We start from the raw sequence: 17,393 nt of genomic DNA, 5'->3' as shown, positions 1-17,393 counted from the left end.
ATATGACACCAGACATATTATACTAGACTGAGCTTTGGGGATAATGTGGTTGCCTACAAGATCTGATCGGCATGCATTTCTACTCTAGGAAAGAGTGAACTTGGTTGTAAAATAAAAACTTTGTTTTACTGATTCCTTGCAAGTTGAATCAGTAAGATTACCTGCAACCATCATACATTATCATAAGTCAGATAATCCCTCTCCCAACTAAAACCATGCGTACCGTGTCCTGCTTTCTGGTGTGTGCTTTAAAGTGGAGGAATTAGGAACTAGAAAAGATTATTTTTGGACTCAATCATGCTTAGTCTTCAACAAAACAAAACCAAACAAGACTCTCAGTTTTGCAGAATAAGCAATTAGTTTTAAGTTTCCTTTTTTAAGTAAACCACTTGGCATTCTGCTTTGGAATGGTTCAGAAGTTCAGTAAAGTTGATATAAACCCCCCAAGTTCTCATTCTTTTGTGGACTTAGCTAAGCATTTTTTAAATGTTTTGGACAGAATATTTTACAAGAAATATTTTTAATGAGAGTATTCCTGAATTTTGAACAAACACATTTGAAGAAGTTTGCTAGTAGTTACTTTTCTGTTGGCTCCATTTCTGTACAAACCCAAACAAAATATCGCCTTGAGGCAAGAAACACATTAAGAATTTTCATTTCATCAAGCATCTGTAGTATGATGGAAAGAGTTCAACATGTGTTAGAATCCTAGTTTTACCACTCTGGGCAAGGTAATTAGCATTTCTGGGCTTCATGTACCCTATTTGCAGAACTGTGGAATTACTCCTTGCTGGAAGGGTTATTGTAAGGATTCAAAGAGGCAGTGTCCATAAAATGCCCATGATAGCATCTGGCACATAGCAGGCACTAAACAACTTTTCTCGTCTCCCTTCTCCGGTATCATTGTTGAAAATTTTACCAGTGGCTTGAGATGGTTTCTGTTTAATACTAACTCTTCATAATTAATAGTGTTTGGCAATTGATTCAAAAACATAGAGAAGAAATCTTTTAATATAACAAAATTATATTAATTCAGAGTAATTAAGGCAGAGTTTCTGGCTATTAATTTTTGCAATTTAGAATATTTTATGAGAATTGGGAACACAGCATTGTATAGAAGCCAGATTAACAAAATGTCACCTATACTTTTGCTTTAATGATTGGATAGCTTGATTTGTTAGCCAACCGATGATTATATGATAATATTCTTTGTCAACTCTTTTGAAAATAGCTGTTTCCTTAATAGTTTAAAATCTCCTTGTCATTTTTTCCTTTGATATTTTGTTAGAGCTATTTTTTTTTTAAATTACTAACTTCTGGCTGACTGATCCCAAATAATAAACTACTAGACTCTAAATTAATTGAATTTTAATTATTATGAGTTATTGTATAATTTGAAGTTATATTTAGGAAGTGAGAGCTATATTTTAACTATGATATTTCTTAGCCTTGGACAAAATTTACACTCTCTCTTTTCTACCTTTGTTAGGATATTGTAATATTGAGCTGGCCAAAAGGTTTTTTCCTTAAAATAAAAGAAACATATTTTCATTTTCACCAATAACTTCATTGATTTGCATATTTTGAGTATGTTGGCTATCTCCCACATGGTATAACATTGATTGTTCTCAATTAATGTCTGGATTTGATCACTATCAACTTCAACTGGTCTACCCTGGCTATGGAGCATTGTTCAGTGAGAAATCTCTAGCACAAAACTTTGCAAACCACTTTTGACATGTTCGACCAGTCACAGCATCTTCTCCATACACTGCACAAATCTTTCTTTGCATTTCAGTTGCATTTTTACCTTTCTGACAATAATAAAGCATAATACGCTAAAAATGTTGCTTATTTTCTTCCATCTTCAATATTAAAATGGCTACATAAAATTCACCAATTTTGATAAGTTTTTTAAAATGCATGCTGATGTGACCACTGTCACAATATGATTTAACAAAATCGTTTTGAATGAAGTTCAAGACAACTAAGTGCTACTAGAAAAAAACAAATGAACTTTTTGGCCAACCCAATATCATGGGACCATCTAAAACCAATGCCTACAAATAAATAATATTCTTTTTTTTCCTTTTGGTTTATCTTTGTCTTTTATTATCACTTTCTCTGTTTTATTTTTGAATAGTTTATTATTTCCAATTGTATATTCTTAATCAATGATCTTGTGATGATAGTAATATCTACAGGTGGGAAAAATAAGCTAAATGGAAATTAAGAATTTTTTTTTCCTTTTAGACTTTTTTGAACCTGAAACTGTCTCAGTATTTCTCTGGATTAAGGAATTTTTTTCTAATTTATTTAAACTACAGTAGTTTCCCCTTATCCGTGGGGGATACCTTCCAAAGTTGTTAGTGGGTACCTGAAACTGTGGATAGTACTGCCCCCTATATATTCATATACTATATATTTCCTGTACACACATTCCTTTCATTTTAAAGGAGCACTTAATGACTTCATTTTGGCATATCTGTATTGCAAGCATCACTGGTACACTCTGGGGCCATTATTAAATAAAAGAAGGGTTACAGGAACACAAGCACTGAGGTAGCTTGGTAGTCATCTGATAATGGAGCAGGCTGCTAAGCGCCCACGGGCAGAGAGCATGTACAGCATGAGTAAGCTGGAGGAAGGGATGACTGAGTCCTGGGCCAGACAGAGCAGGATGGTGAGAAATTCATCAGGCTGCTCAAAACAGCATGTAATTTAAAATTTATGAATTTTTTATTTCTGGAATTCTCCGTTTAATTTTTTCAGACCATAGTTGACCATGGGTAACTAAAACCACTGTAAGCAAAACTTCAGATAAGGAGAGGACTACTGTAAACAAACAAACAAACAAACAGGAATTTCTTAATGTTTTCACTTATGTTAATACTTCCTTTAGAAACAATTATATTACTTAAAGAATTTGCCTCTGGCTGTTCCAGTAAGGACCGGAACTAAGAAAGAAAAAAGCTGAGCTAACTGATCAAAAGCTTTGACTTTTTGAGTAGACTTTCTGGCTAGTTTTGAATTACGTAAGGAAATAAAATATTCCACAAAAATCTAGTTTTTAATTTACTTTTAATTATTGTGTCTTCGTTTTCTTTCAGAACTCTTGATGTATCAGTGAGCTTTAATGGAGGAAAATCTGTCATCTCAAGTTCATTAATAGTCACAGCCACAGAATGTGTGAGTAAAAAGTTTGCATAAAGTTACCATTTAAAAATAATTCTACCCAGAAATGATTTATGTATCCTCGGTGTGGTTGCATACTATAATAAAGAGGGTGCAAGCAATAAAGCTGCAGATTATGACAAGGAAAAATTTGTATAGAATTTATTTTAGGGCTTTTTCCCCCTGTGGCTGCCTTTAAAGAGATTTTACTTTGATATTTATAAAATCCAAGTCATTTAAAATCAAAATTTTGTAGGTCAATGATTTCCAAATGAAGAATTATTTTTTAAAACATTAAATATAAGCAGAATAATGCTTTTTGTTATGAAGGTTGAATTATAGTTATCTAAGACATCCTGTTTTTGAAATTATTCGTGCATCTTAATGAATGAGCTTATTATTTTATCCACTTTAATGTTGGTGCTTTCTCATATGAATAAGGAATTTGATTTTGGTAGCTTGAAAACATCTTCATTTGAAACTGCACTGAAACTATATTTTAGTTAAGATTATTGATTTGCATTACTTGTTAATGTTTTGAAATGTAAACCCCATTGATAAGACAACGTTTTCCGTATAGTTAATTTTCTGGGTTTATGAAAACTTTTGATATTAGATTGTTAAACATGAAAACAGAACACTAAAATGGACTGACCATGTGGCTATTATTTTTATGAGTACTTTTCTTTGTAAAATATATATAAATTAAAGCACAAAAACCCCTGCCCTTGAAAAGAAAATCCCTAAGCTAAACTTTTTCTCACATCTCATGGTTTCATAGTTTTATATGTTGATTTTTAACTTGAGAGACATTTGTCCTCCAGAAAACAAACAGAACAACTCAATATTGTCTGTAAAGAGATAGTTGTGTTTCTCATTGTGAGAAAACATTGCAGGGAAAACAAGCATCCATATGGACTCTTGGGTTGCTATGGAATTCTCTGGGTAGCTCTTTATCGATACCTGTTTCTATTTTGAAAATATTTTCCTCTCTTTTCATCTGTCATTCATGTTGTAATTTATAGGTTTTGTGAATGTTGCAATTTGTAGGTTTTCTGGTCTCTCAGGATGTGGTTGAGATTACAAACACTTGTGATAGTCAGTGTTTAGCTCACTGAAATGTCATTTTTTCTCCATCCTTCTTCCTATTCTGTACCTTTGGCTATCTTTTTTCGCTTCAAGCAGGAAAAGAAACCTTTTCTGTATCCCATAACCATACATGATTGCAGTGTGCAGGGATGCTGGGGTTAAATGACTCATCTGGAATTTATAAGTTATATGCTTTAAGGAAGTCTTCCTAGATCTTGCTAGTTCTCAAGAAAATGTAATGTGACTTAAGGTGGTTTAAGAGTAAGGTAATTTTGAGAAAGGACGTTGGTTGTGTCAGATGCAGAGAGAGTGAAAGGACAAGTTGTAATATTAAATAAGGGATCAAAGTAATTTTTATTGAAAAGATGTTAAAAAATACTTAAGGAAGGTGTGGGAGTGAACCCTGAAGATCACCCAGTGGAAGAGAGTTTCATGCAGAGGTAGCAGCTAGAACAATGCCTGAGGTGGGACTCTATTTGGCAAGTTTAAAGAGGAGCAAGGTAGCCAGTTTCCTGGAGTGAGGGTGACTGGGGGGAGTCGGAGTCTTGAGACCAGTAGGAGAGAGTGGAGGGAGGGAAACAGATTATGTAAGGTTTTGTAAGTCATCATAAAGACTTGAGTTTTTCTTCGGAGTGAAACAGGGAGCCATCGGAAAGTGATATGGTATGACTTAATGTTTTAGAAGAATCATTCTGGCTCTTATGTAACAATAGACTTTGCAGGTAGGGGCCAAAGTGCAAATTGGAGACCGATACTGTGGCTCTTTTCAGTAATCTAGGCAAGGGGCGGCATGGCTCCACTATGGGGGTGGCAGTGGAGATGGTGAGAAATGGTTGGATTGAATTTGAATATATTTTAAAGGTGGAACCCATGGGATGGATGCCTAGACAGAGTAGTTTGGATGTGAAAGACTTTAAGAACAGTTTCGAGCTTTTACACCTGAGCAGCTAGGATAGGTTGTCGTCAGGTAGAGCAGTTTTCAGAAGAAGATGAGGATTTCTGTTTTGAAAATGTTGAGTGAAAGATGTTTACTTAGTCATCTCCCTGGAAATACCAGAAAGGAAGTTGAATATACAAGCCTAAAGCACTAGAAAGAGTTCTGGATTGGAGCATGCGTTTAGGAGGTGGTGTATGGAATGAAGTAGTCAACCAAATTCCACTTGATTTTTAATGGAAAAAAGAAAAACTTTCAGGAGTTAGAGCAAGAAGTGAAAGAGTATAAGAGAAAATTTTTGTATTAAGAAAAATTAGTTCTTGAAAGGAGAGAGGAGGGGAAAGCATTTTATAGATAAATAGCTAACAGAAATTGCGGGTACGTATATTTGATTAGAATGAAAATAGTGAAGGAAAGCTTGGGGATAGAACATTTAGACCAAATTATCAATAGCCTGAAAATAAAGTCTGGAGTTCATCCTCCCAGTCTGTGTTTTCTAAACTCCAGTACACAGAGATGTCGGTGTTGAAATGAAAAAAGAAAGAAAATCTCCCACATTCACAACCCAAGGACCAATCCATGTGTCTCCTCTCGTGGCTGGGTGACTGAGCAGAGTACGAAGTTCCGCAGTGGAATCATCATGGCAGGACGGGCATTTAGAAAGTTGTTTTCTCTGTTTGATTATTCATTCAAAGGAGTGCAGCTGAAGCTGTAACCGAAGGAGGCATTATGCACTCAGAAAAGTCTCCAGAAAAAGTATTGTGCCTAACAGTACTAGCTGTTGGAGCAGGCTGTACAGGCAAGGGCGGAAAGATTTAACCAGTTGGCATGAAAGTTGGAGATAAAGTACTTCTCCCAGAATATGGAGACACTAAAGTAGTTCTAGATGGCAAAGATTATTTCTTACTTAGAGATGGTGACATTCTTGGAAAGTATGTAGACTGAAATAAGTCATTATTGAAAAGGCATCACGTGCCTGGCTGGTGTAGCTCAGTGGATTGAGCTCTGGCCTGCAAACCGAGGGACCGTTGGTTCCATTCCCAGTGAGGGCACATGCCTGGGTTGCAGGCCAGGTCCCCGGTGCGGGGTGTGTGAGAAGCAACCACACATTGATGTTTCTCTCCCTCTCCTTCTCCCTCCCTTTCCCTCTCTTTAAAAATAAATAAAATCTTTAAAAAAAAGAAAAGAAATGTCATCACATGAAGCTGCCCATTCCACTGAAGTTCTGAAATCTTTCATCATATAAATAATTTTTCTGTATCTTTATAATAAACCAGTGATATCCAGACTAATAAAAAGGAATAAAAATAGATGATATTTTTCATAACGCTAGGTTTATTCAATGTGAAAGAATATTCTGAATTTGTTTTCTCTCCCATTTAATTTTAAAATATACTTTGAGGAAAAGATAACTATAATCATCCTTGCTACCTTCCTTCCTTCCTTTCTTTTTTCCTCTCCCTCCTTTCCGCTTCCTTTCTTCTTCCCTCCTTTCTTTCTTGATGTGGGGGGAACACATAGTGATATAGAAAAGTTACAACGGACAAAGTTAAGCAGGTAAGGAAGATCTTATTTAACATTATTACAACAGATTGAACTCTACTCTGCTGAGACAAAGGGCTGGAGAGTGTGTAAGAGCTGGGCTGTGGAAACTTCAGGCACCTGTGCCTGCTAATTGGCCTTACCCGAAGAAGAGTAACCTTTTCCCCATCTTCCTGACCAAAGGTAGTGTTAAAACTTGGAGCAAAGCACCCATCAAGGTTAGGCTCCTACCATCCCACAGACACTGTGATGATCACATTTCAAAGGGTGGTTCTCAGGTCCAGAAACACAGTCCCCCTGGGGTCTGTGACACTGGAAAGTGACTTTAAAGGAAATCTACGTATTTCAAACCAGCAGAGAAAGATTCTGCAGCTATAAATTTTCTAAAGTAGATTCCCTAAAAAAGGGCGGTCAGGGACTTATAGTCAGGAAGAAACCTGTTAAAGTTTAATCAAACTGAGGAAAAAATGTAAGGCCATCTTGGCCGATAGAGTAAGCGAAGTGAATTAGAGAAGGATGAGCTCAAGACATGGAACAATCAGGATGCTTACCCCATGAAGAAGCCAAAGGAGGATGGAATTCCAACGTGAAAATAAGACAGCATAAGATGCCTCCAAGAGCGGAAGGAGAAAAGGTCAGAGAGGTCACAGTGACCTTGATGCTCCAGCCCAGGCTGATGATTTGTAGACTTTTGTGTGAAGTTTATTATTACACTAATTATTATAGGGTAATAAATACTATAATCTACTTTATATTGAAGATAATCATAGGATAGTCCTTTTTCTCATTAAATGTAACTATTATTTTATATTCAAACTCACATTCCTCTGTGTGTGGTAGTAATACTACTATTTTATGGATGTAAAAAGACTGGGGCTGATCAGATGTACCTGCTGATGTATGCTTTAAATCTCTATTCACAATAGAAGAAGACAGTGGGTAAAATTATGAAAAATACCTGGGCATTATATTTAAAATATCCAGTATTTCTGCACATTCAGATGTGCTAGTTAGGTGAGATATACTTAGTAATATTACTCATTATAGGGTGATGCTGTGGGGTGTCACAGGCATTTGAAAACACCATTAGTTTAGCAGTTGATTAATTGTGGCAATCCCACAAAGAAAGACGCCTGTCTCTGTGCTGCAAGCACATCCGGGCTCAGTTCTGTGAAGGCACTTATGTCGCTGAGCTGTCATTTCCTGTTTACGCTGGGCCTTTCTCAGCAGTCTACAGAGGCTGATACAGGGCTTGCACCTTGCTTATTGCCCCCCTCCTAGTGCCTGGTCCTTGCACAAGGTTCATGTTCCAAAGTTATTGAAATGAGTGAATGAAAGTGATCATATATCTGGTTGAAAAGTGAAAAAACCAAGGTTTAAGTTGAAGAGATTTAAGGTTAGAGCCTATGGAGGTATTTAGGCAGTCATTTCTCTTCTGTCTCAGAAGATCTAAATGTATCTGTTTAAAAGAACAGTTAAAGATGTCTTCTTCCCCTCCTTGGAACCACTCTTCTGAATCACCTGGAATAATACTACGAAGAACATCCCCGGCTGCTGTGGCTCAGTGGATTCAGCACAGACCTGCGGATTCCCAGTCAGGGCACATGCCTGGGTTGCAGGACAGGTCCCCAGCTGGGGGCATTTGAGAGGCAACTGATGTTTCTCTTCCTCTCTTTCCCCCTCCTCTCCCCTCTCTCTAAGAATAAATAAATAAAATCTATTTTAAAAAAATAATACCACGAACATGTTTCCTGAGCATGATTAAGTGCAAGACACTGTGCTAAGCACTAATATGTGTTAATCCCTTTATGGTTTCATATAATACCCAAAACTCAAGAGGAGGCTATTGCCATTAGCTTAATTTACAGATTAGGAAACTGAGGAGCAGAGAGCTACCTTCAATTATTAGTGCACATTTATGCAAAGATGTTAGAAGGTACTTTTTCTATTTAGGTGGGCCGAACCTGAGAGCAGGGGTACACGGCTTGATGAGCAGAACATGGGCTGATTTCAGCCCTCACTGTGCCCCAGAGGCAATTTGAACCTAGAGGCTGTGAAGCCTCTTAAGTTACTTGTTCAGTTTCCCAGATGAGTAAATGCTAGAACTGACAACTGAACCCAGATCTGTCTCGCTCCCAGCCTGAGCAGTTGCACAGTCTGCCATTTGTAACTAGGTCCTAAATTGATTTTTATAAAACAGGTCGGCATTTTGTGTGTGTGTGTGAAAAGTGAGAGTGTAAGCATTGCAGGTTTTGGAGGCTGTACTGTTTTTGTCACAACTACTCAACTCTGCCATGTTGTGCAAAAGCAGCTATAGAGTTCTGTAAACAAATGGGCATGGCTGTGTTCAACACAAATATGTACACTGAAATTTGAATTGCATGAAACATTCTTGTTTTGATTTTTTCCAGTTATGTAATAATGTAAAACAATTTTTTTTCTTAGCTTGTCAGAGGTCTTATGAAATAGATGAGTTTATTTAGCCTTTGGGCCATGGTTTGCCAATCCCTAATATAGAATATTCCAGAAGAATACACACAGTAAATGAAGTTGTCACTAATTCCATGATTATTTTTTCCCAACTCTGAATACATGGAACCAAAATTGTGGGGACCTATTTCCCCCTTTCTGTGTCTGTTTTATTTTTAACATGGTGGCTGTGATTATTTTCTAGATAAAAACATGTGATTCATCCCATTTCAAAAATTTTGAGTGATTCTTCTTTCCTATGGTTATTTTGCAAGTATAGTAGTGACTCTGGCTTGTTTTTGTACACCTATGATTTTCTTAGCTAAAATTTTAGTTATATTTGGCTAAGTTTTTGACTACATTAATAACTTGCTTTTAATGAAGTAAAGTAAATCAGATACAGAGGAAATTAAAAAACTTAATGTGTCCAGGATGGTTAGGAATATATTTCTTCTACCTTAACATCAAGTTCAATTTTCTGATATAGTCCCAGTTAACTCTTAAACGTGTTTTGGCTTCATGGCCTTGACCAACATCGAGGTAAAAGGTCGCCGACTGGACCCCTCAGTTCACTCTCACACCCTGACCTCCTTGGACATCCCATAATGCTGCGTGTTGAAAACTGTCCTTAGGAAGAACTGATCAACAAATGACCAATTCCTCTTGTAATAAAGAGAGTTACTGCTTTTTCAGAAATTTGTGTTTATTTCTTTTCTTCACCTTCTTCAGTTGCTAACAAGTATCCTCAAACTCTGTGTTCTAGCTGAAGTTGTCTTTTTCTTGTTTTTGCTAGAAGCCACTAATTCTAAGCCCCACCCTCTCCCTGGGCTTTCTTATACTTCCTCCACAAGGTCCTCTTAGAGCCCTAGACCAGGTTAGTTCCCAGTTTGACACGTTTCTATTGTGGTTTCCTTCCATTCTGCACACACTTGTAATTATTTGTTCAAGGTTTACCTCTCCAACTAACCTGTGGGCTTCAGGAAGACTTGTACATTATGCCTTTGGTACCTATTCAGCTTCCTGGTATTTAAACAGGGATGAGCCTAACCAGAAGTGAGAGGCATTCAGTTTCTGTCTATGATACAGATCTATGTGTAACCATATCTAGTTTCATCTGACACTTAAGTCTGTGGTTTGCAGCATAGTATCTGCTCATGGGATTGCAGTCTATGGGTTTGACCTTTCCTTAATTTGTTTGTAAAGTTATGTGAACAATGCAATTATTTTCCTTTCATGACTGAAGTCTTTAATGCTCTGATAATGGCTCTGGAAATCAAAACAAAGGGACTTGGAGAGTCTGAATTTGTATACAGTTAATCGAGCTAATTCTGGGTCCTGTTATCCAGGGCTAGGTTTCATACATTTATAGCAAGTCCAAGATGCATGAAATTCTCTGCTTTTCGTGACCTAAGTTCCATCATGCTTAGCTTAAATATGATAAAGATTAGGTCTGTAGGTCTTAAGAAAGTATGTATTTTTGTCTTAATTTTATTGTAGACAAATCTTTGGAATCAGCTGAGATAATAACTGTCATAGTAAATGTGTGTTGCATCTGGACATGCCTAGTGTTTTGTCAATGTTCCTAGTAGGGACTTTTATGGGGCGGCGGGGTGGGGGGAGGCATCAAGAATTTTACCTGCCTATCATGCCCAGCACATCTACTTTATATCACTGAGTTATTTATATCTACTCAGTCTGATTTTCTGAATTTCCTATTCATGAAACATTCATAGAAAAAAAAACTAACCAGTAAACTTTTAGCAGATTCATATCTCCCAGTTGCACATCCTTATTTCTGTACACAGGGTTTGGATTCTAAGAAAGGAAGCCAAATGTTCATAGAAGACTTTTGAAAGTTGCAAAGCACAGCCAAATGGTGAGCAGTTTCCATGAGTGCCACAGCTAGATCCCCACACAGGAGAGGCCTGCTGGGGAAGGCTGGGCTCACTCCGCACATGAGCCGTCACAGTTGGATGTGTCTTATATAAGCCCTTGCCTTTGAAGGTGGGATCATGGATTTGACATTTCTTCCATAGGATATCACAGTTTGGATGTTTTATCTTTGACTTTCTTTTCCTGTTAATATTCCTGTTTGCCTAGACTTTAGAGCTGAAATAATCAAACATGTAGAGAGTTGAATGATTTTTTTTCATGAATGTTTAGAATTCTGTGTAGAAAGATGTGCTTTGAGTGTCCTTGTAAGTAGGCTGCTGCATTTTGAACTGTTTTCATTGGTTTTAAGAGAACTTAGGTATTTGCCTGGAAAAATTTCTATAAAGCATTGATTAAAGTATTTATTCTCTCTCTCTCTCTTCCTCTCTCTCTCCCTCTCTCTCTCTCTCACATATACACACACACATACACACACACCTTTCTATATGCAAAACACTTATTTAGATGTTTAAGGTATATCAGTAACCAAATATTGAGCTGACATTTTCATTCTCCCTAACTCTACACTAAGAAGTTGCTAGATGTGTACACGCCCTTTTATTTATTATTTTAAATTAACTTTTTATGGGAAATATCTTGTAATAGCATCCTTGAGTGCCTTAAGAATGGATTAATAGTAGATGGTAGAGCTATGTGGAAATAGTGTGGGTATGTGAAGTTTTTGTAGTTATTTTTGTTGTCTTCTTTTTTTTAAGAAGTACTTATTTTAAGTGTAACTTTTTTATTCCTGAGCAGATTTTTTATTTACTTTTAAGTATATTTTATTGATTATGTTTTTATAGTTGTCCCATTTTTTTCTCCCCTTTATCCCATTCTGCCCTGCCCTCCCCTCCCTCTTGCATTCCTCCTACCCCTTTAGTTCATGTCCATGGTATGTACATATAAGTTCTTTGGCTTCTCAATTTCCTATACTATTCTTAGCTTCCCCTGTCTATTTTGTACCTACCAATTATGATTATTCCCTGTACCTTTCCCCCCCATTCTGCCCCATCTCCCTCCCCTCTGAACACCCTTCATGTGATCTCCATTTATGTGATTCTGTTCCTGTTCTAGCTGTTTGCTTAGTTTGTTTTTGTTTTCAGGTTTTATTAAGGTTCAGTTGTTGATAATTGTGAGTTTGTTGTCATTTTACTGTTAATTGTTTTGATCTTCTTTTTCTTAGGTAAGTCCCTTTAACATTTCATGTAATATGGGCTTAGTGATGATGAACTTCCTTTAACTTGACCTTGTCTGGGAAGCACTTTATCTTTCCTTCTATTCTAAATGAGAGCTTTGCTGTATAGAGTTATCTTGGATGTAGATCCTTGCCTTTCATGACTTTGAATACTTCTTTCCAGCCCCTTCTTGCCTGTAAGGTTTCTTTTGAGAAATCAGCTGATAGTCTTATGGGAACTCCTTTGTAGGTAACTGTCTCCTTTTCTCTTGGTGCATTAAGATTCTCTCCTTATCTTTAATCTTGGGAAATGTAATTATGATGTGTCTTGGTGTGTTCCTCTTTGGGTCCAACTTCATTGGGATTCTGTGCCAATGAATAGATTTGTATTTCTGTTTCCTTCACCAGATTGGGAAAGTTTTCTTTCATTATTTTTTCAAATAAGTTTTCAATGTTGTGCTCTTCCTTTTTTCCTCTGGCACCCCTATGATTTGGATGTTGGCATGTTAAAGTTGTCCCAGAGGTTCCTAAGCCTGTCCTCATTTTTTTGAATTCTTGTTTCTTCATCTGTTTTGATAGAATGTTTATTCCTTCCTTCTGTTCCATATTGTTGATTTGAGTCTATGTTTCCTTCCCTTCACTCTTGGTTCCCTGTATATTTTTCTTTATTTTACTTTGTATAGCCTTCACTTCTTCCTTTATTTTGCATCTGTATTCAATCAATTCTGTGAGCTTCCAGATTACTAGTGTTTGGAACTCTGCATCTGATAGATCGGTTATCTCCTTGTCACTTAGTTCTTTTTCTGAGTTTTGATCTCTTCTTTCATTTGGGCCATATTTCTTTGTTTTGGTGTACCTGTTATGTTGTAAGGGGAGGAGCCTTAGGCATTTGCCAAGGCAGGGCAACCCATGTAGCTTCGTTGTGGTGCTGTATGTGGGGGAGGGGTCAGAGAGGGAACAATGTTGCTTGCTCAGCTCTTGCCCCACTTTCAAGAATCTGGCAGTTTCTCCTGCCACCACAACCCCCATAAGTTTTTACAGCCAGAAGTTCTGAGGCTTTATTTTGCCTGCTTTGGAAGCCTGCATTGCATGGTCTGTCTTGCTCCCCAGTTGTTCCTCCCTGTTTATCTGCACTCCAATGTGGTGCTGCCCTGTCTGCCAGCTTCCACCTTGCCTCATGTCCTGTCCACCCCGGCTGCCCATCTCTGCCCCTCCTACCCATCTGGATGAATGTTTCTTCTTTAACTCCTTGGTTTTTGGACTTCTATACAGTTCAATTTTCTGGCAGTTCTGGTTATTTTTTGTTTTTAATTTGTTGTTGTCCTTCTTTTGATGGTTTGGGGAGGTGAAGCATATCTACCTATGCCTCCATCTTGGCTGGAACTCCCTGTTGTCTTCTGAAAGATAAATTTAATGAAATGATCAAGGATTCTAAGTGATACTTTTGTGGTGTCCGTTTTGGTTAATTCACAACATGATACGTGCTACCTAAGTAGCTTCCATGGTTATTCCCTCTTCCATCCAGATACAAAATTAGAAAACAAATGATAGTGTAATTGTTCAGGTATACTTGATGCTTAATCTTTTCCTGAAAATTTCTGAAATTAATTAATATTTTATGGTCTATGCTGTTCTGAGAATTATTTATTTTTAAACAATTTTATTTTATTTTTCAATTACAGTTTATATTCAATGTAATTTTGTATTAGTTTCAGATGTGCAGCTTAGTGGTTAGACAGTCATATACTTTACACGGTGTGCCTGGTATTTCCGGTACCCACCTGGCACCACACATAGTTACTACAACATTATTGACTATATTGCCTGTGCTCTACTTTACATGCCTGTGACTGTTTTGTTACTGCCAGTTTGTATTTCATAACCCCTTCACCTTTTTCACTCAGTCCCCCTGGGAACTGTTTGAAAAGTTAAATGGATTTATTAAAACTGAAAGTCTGCTAATAATAAATATCTTTGAAACAATTTGTTGTGGGATAGGTTCCAAGCAACTATCTGGTAATCTTTTTCTTTGTCTTTCATTGCAATACTAACAGATGATACGGAAATGACACATTTCAAGATTTTTCAGATTAACCAAACCAAGTATATTTTGCAGCACTTCCTTGCTAATCCTTTTGAAAACTACTGTTTCTTCTTTTTTTCAGTTACTTACAAATAACTGTTTACATAATGAGTGCTTTCTATTTTGGGGCATAGGTCATTATGTATTATACTTCAAATTCCGTTATAAAATGTTCTAATTAAAAGCTACTACCATTCTTGCTTAAACATCAGAAAGTCCCTTAGCTTTAAGCAATGCTAATGTTTCACTAAGTGGATTCTAGGGAAACTGGTTCTGTAGGATATTGAAGATGTTTAAAAAGAACTGTTCTGTGCTGATATTAACTTGGACTTCTTTTCTCCAAAACAATTTAGAGCTTTCTAAATATGTTAATGTGCCAAGTGGTTTTCTAAGAAAGATATAATAGTCGTGGCTTTTCCACAGAGTTTGTTGCTTCGGGAACAACCAGCTTTCTTATTTTGTGGATTAGTATAGAGGTCCAATTTTATCAAATTACTTAAGTTCTCGGGGCCTCCACTTTCTAATACTTTTAATACAATGGCATTCTAAGATACACACTGGTAGGTTCTCAGCCCTGCCGCCCAGCCCCTCTGACTCGCAGCTCTTTGGATAAGTGTGGCTCTCACCCTGACCTCTGGGCTTCTACTTCTTGTTTCTTCCCTGAATTCTTTCCCTTAAAAAACAAAACAAAACATTATTACTGAGGATCCCACAGAGTAGACTAGGAAGAGACACCTGCTCCCTTGGAAACTTTAGCTCTGTGTTAAAAGTTCAGTAATCACTCTTCTTCGTGATTGTGGCTTTTGCAGTCTTATTTCTTTGGAGTTCATTCTCTTGGTAAATACCCGAGCATAGAGCGCACATTAGTAAGTGCGTTGGACCTAGCCCCGGCCTTCCTAGAGCTCATGATGAATAGTGTCAGAAAAGAGAAATTAAACAATCAGAGTTATTCATAAACAAATAAATATACAAATAAATTGTGGTAACTGCTAAAGATTAAAGTATAGAGAAGGAGGAGGAGCATTTCTAGCCAGAGGGTGCAAGGAAGGCTTCCTGGGGAAGTGGCTTCAGCTAAGCTTCGTGGGATGAATCAGGTGGTTACTAGATGAAGGAGATTGGAGGCTGAGCTTAAGCAGGGCCTTTGGGCTGGAGGACCTGGGAGGGGGCAGGGAGAGGGATAGAGCAAAAAAGAAGTGAAAAAGAGAAAGAACTGATGGACACGGACAACAGTGTGGTGAATGCTGGGAGGCGCAGGGGGTGGGAGAGGTGGAGGGTAAAGGAGAGATAAATGGCAATGGACAAAGGGTGGACAGAGACTTTACTCGGGGTGATGAGCACACAATGCAGTGTATACATAATATGTTGTACAATTGTGCACCTGAAATCTGTATACTTTTGTTAACCGGTGTCACCCCAATAAATTCAATAAAAAGGAAAAAAATACCACTGTGGCTTTGGAAAGATAGTGCTTGAGCTGCCATGAGAGATTTTTGGTACATGAATACGTGAGATCCCATTCTTGCCTTGGTGCGCGTACGCCATTTGCCCAGAAGAACCACTGTTGTTCATTTGTCACCTTCTTGGTGATTTATGATATTCACCTTCTCTATCATTAAATATATAAAGCAAATAGTGTTCCATCCCCAAATAGCCTAGGAAAATTCTGCCTAGAGGTAATCATGGTTGTAACCAAAATAATCCTTTCCCAGAGACTAAAGATAGGGACTGCAGGGACCATTCCTGTAACCCTGAAGAGTGATTTTTTCTACATTCCTTTCTACATTCTACAAGGCATAATTTAAAACAATCTCTAGCATCTTGAAAGATTTTGTATTTATTATTGTTTGCTCTATAATAACACATATGAAATAGAATATAAAGGAATTTATACGATTTAAAGAATTTAAAGGCATGTGATAGAAATCTGGTTTGACATTATTAGGCTTCTTGCCCTGTTTTCTGGTGTTTTCTACAAAAAAAAAAAGTATTGGTTGCCAATGTACCTGTTGAAAATTTTTTAGCTCACTTGAGTTAAACTGACGACATTGCTAGGAAGCAAAATCTCAATGGATTGAGAAAATGCTGCAGAGAAGGGCAGTTTTGCAGCTTACTTAACCATTAGAATCAGAGGAGGAGACCTAAATAAAGTTATATGAGATCCCTTGTTGGCAGATTAAAGGGGTGGGAGAAAGCAAAGCAGGGGTATCTCTGGGATTGGATGAAACGTAAAACAGAGAGACACACAACACAGATGGCTGCAGGGAACAAGGAACAAGATGACAGACAGTGAGGGGTTCCAGTGGGCTGTGCCCTGAGGGGTCTGGAAAAGGAGATGACTCTGACATTTTAAAGGTGTGTCATCTTAGATGCAAAAAGACAATGGACAGGCTCCCTTCAGGTGAAGATTGACTTTTGCCAAGGAAGACACAGGCGTAGGCCCTAACTACCCACCATGACTCACTTTTAGTTAGGAAGTTTCATGTTCAGACCATCCTGTGTGGTATTTTTCATTCTCTTGAGTTTGTAAGGCCACCATGCAGGCTTCCCCTGAGCTTATCGGGTTTAGTATGTAGCCCCTTTTGTCTCCACAGGGATTTGACCCTTAGCTTTGCTGACTGCCTTATTTTTGCTCTCTTCCTACTCCAGTCTAATGGGATTGCAGCCATCATTGTTATTTTGGTGTTACTGCTACTCCTGGGTATCGGTTTGATGTGGTGGTTTTGGCCCCTTTGCTGCAAAGTGGTGAGTAAGATTTTCAACCCTACTCTTTTTTTTTTTTTTAACCAGTAAGATATAAATAAAGCCTGAAATGTGAATCAATGCTACATTGCTCAACAACAGCAAAGTTTCATTTGGCAAATTGAATTTTAATAGTTTTTATCACTGCAGTAACTTCTAGAAAACAGGCATGCCAATAAATATTTACTATAAAACTTCATCTAACAAAATTTCAAAATCAGGTTGAGAGGAAGAAGGGGAGAGGAAGGTAAGAGAGA

The 17,393-nt window shown here is 37.4% G+C and overlaps 1 protein-coding gene and 1 pseudogene across 1 annotated transcript in view; both read left to right on the top strand.

Annotated features, from left to right (window-relative positions):
- The window catches only part of ANTXR2 (ANTXR cell adhesion molecule 2), a 151,955-nt gene that overhangs the window by 50,081 nt on the left and 84,481 nt on the right, over positions 1 to 17,393 (top strand). The window contains exons 11-12 of the mRNA XM_024579148.4: positions 3,111 to 3,189; positions 17,044 to 17,139. Coding sequence (XP_024434916.1) covers positions 3,111 to 3,189; positions 17,044 to 17,139 — 175 coding nt within the window. The remainder of the gene's footprint in view (positions 1 to 3,110; positions 3,190 to 17,043; positions 17,140 to 17,393) is intronic.
- On the top strand, positions 4,135 to 8,196 carry LOC128780735 (10 kDa heat shock protein, mitochondrial pseudogene; annotated as a pseudogene).

Source organism: Desmodus rotundus, chromosome 4 (assembly GCF_022682495.2).
Source record: "Desmodus rotundus isolate HL8 chromosome 4, HLdesRot8A.1, whole genome shotgun sequence".
Taxonomy (NCBI): Eukaryota; Metazoa; Chordata; class Mammalia; order Chiroptera; family Phyllostomidae; genus Desmodus; species Desmodus rotundus.
This window is presented reverse-complemented; position numbering and strand designations above follow the sequence as displayed.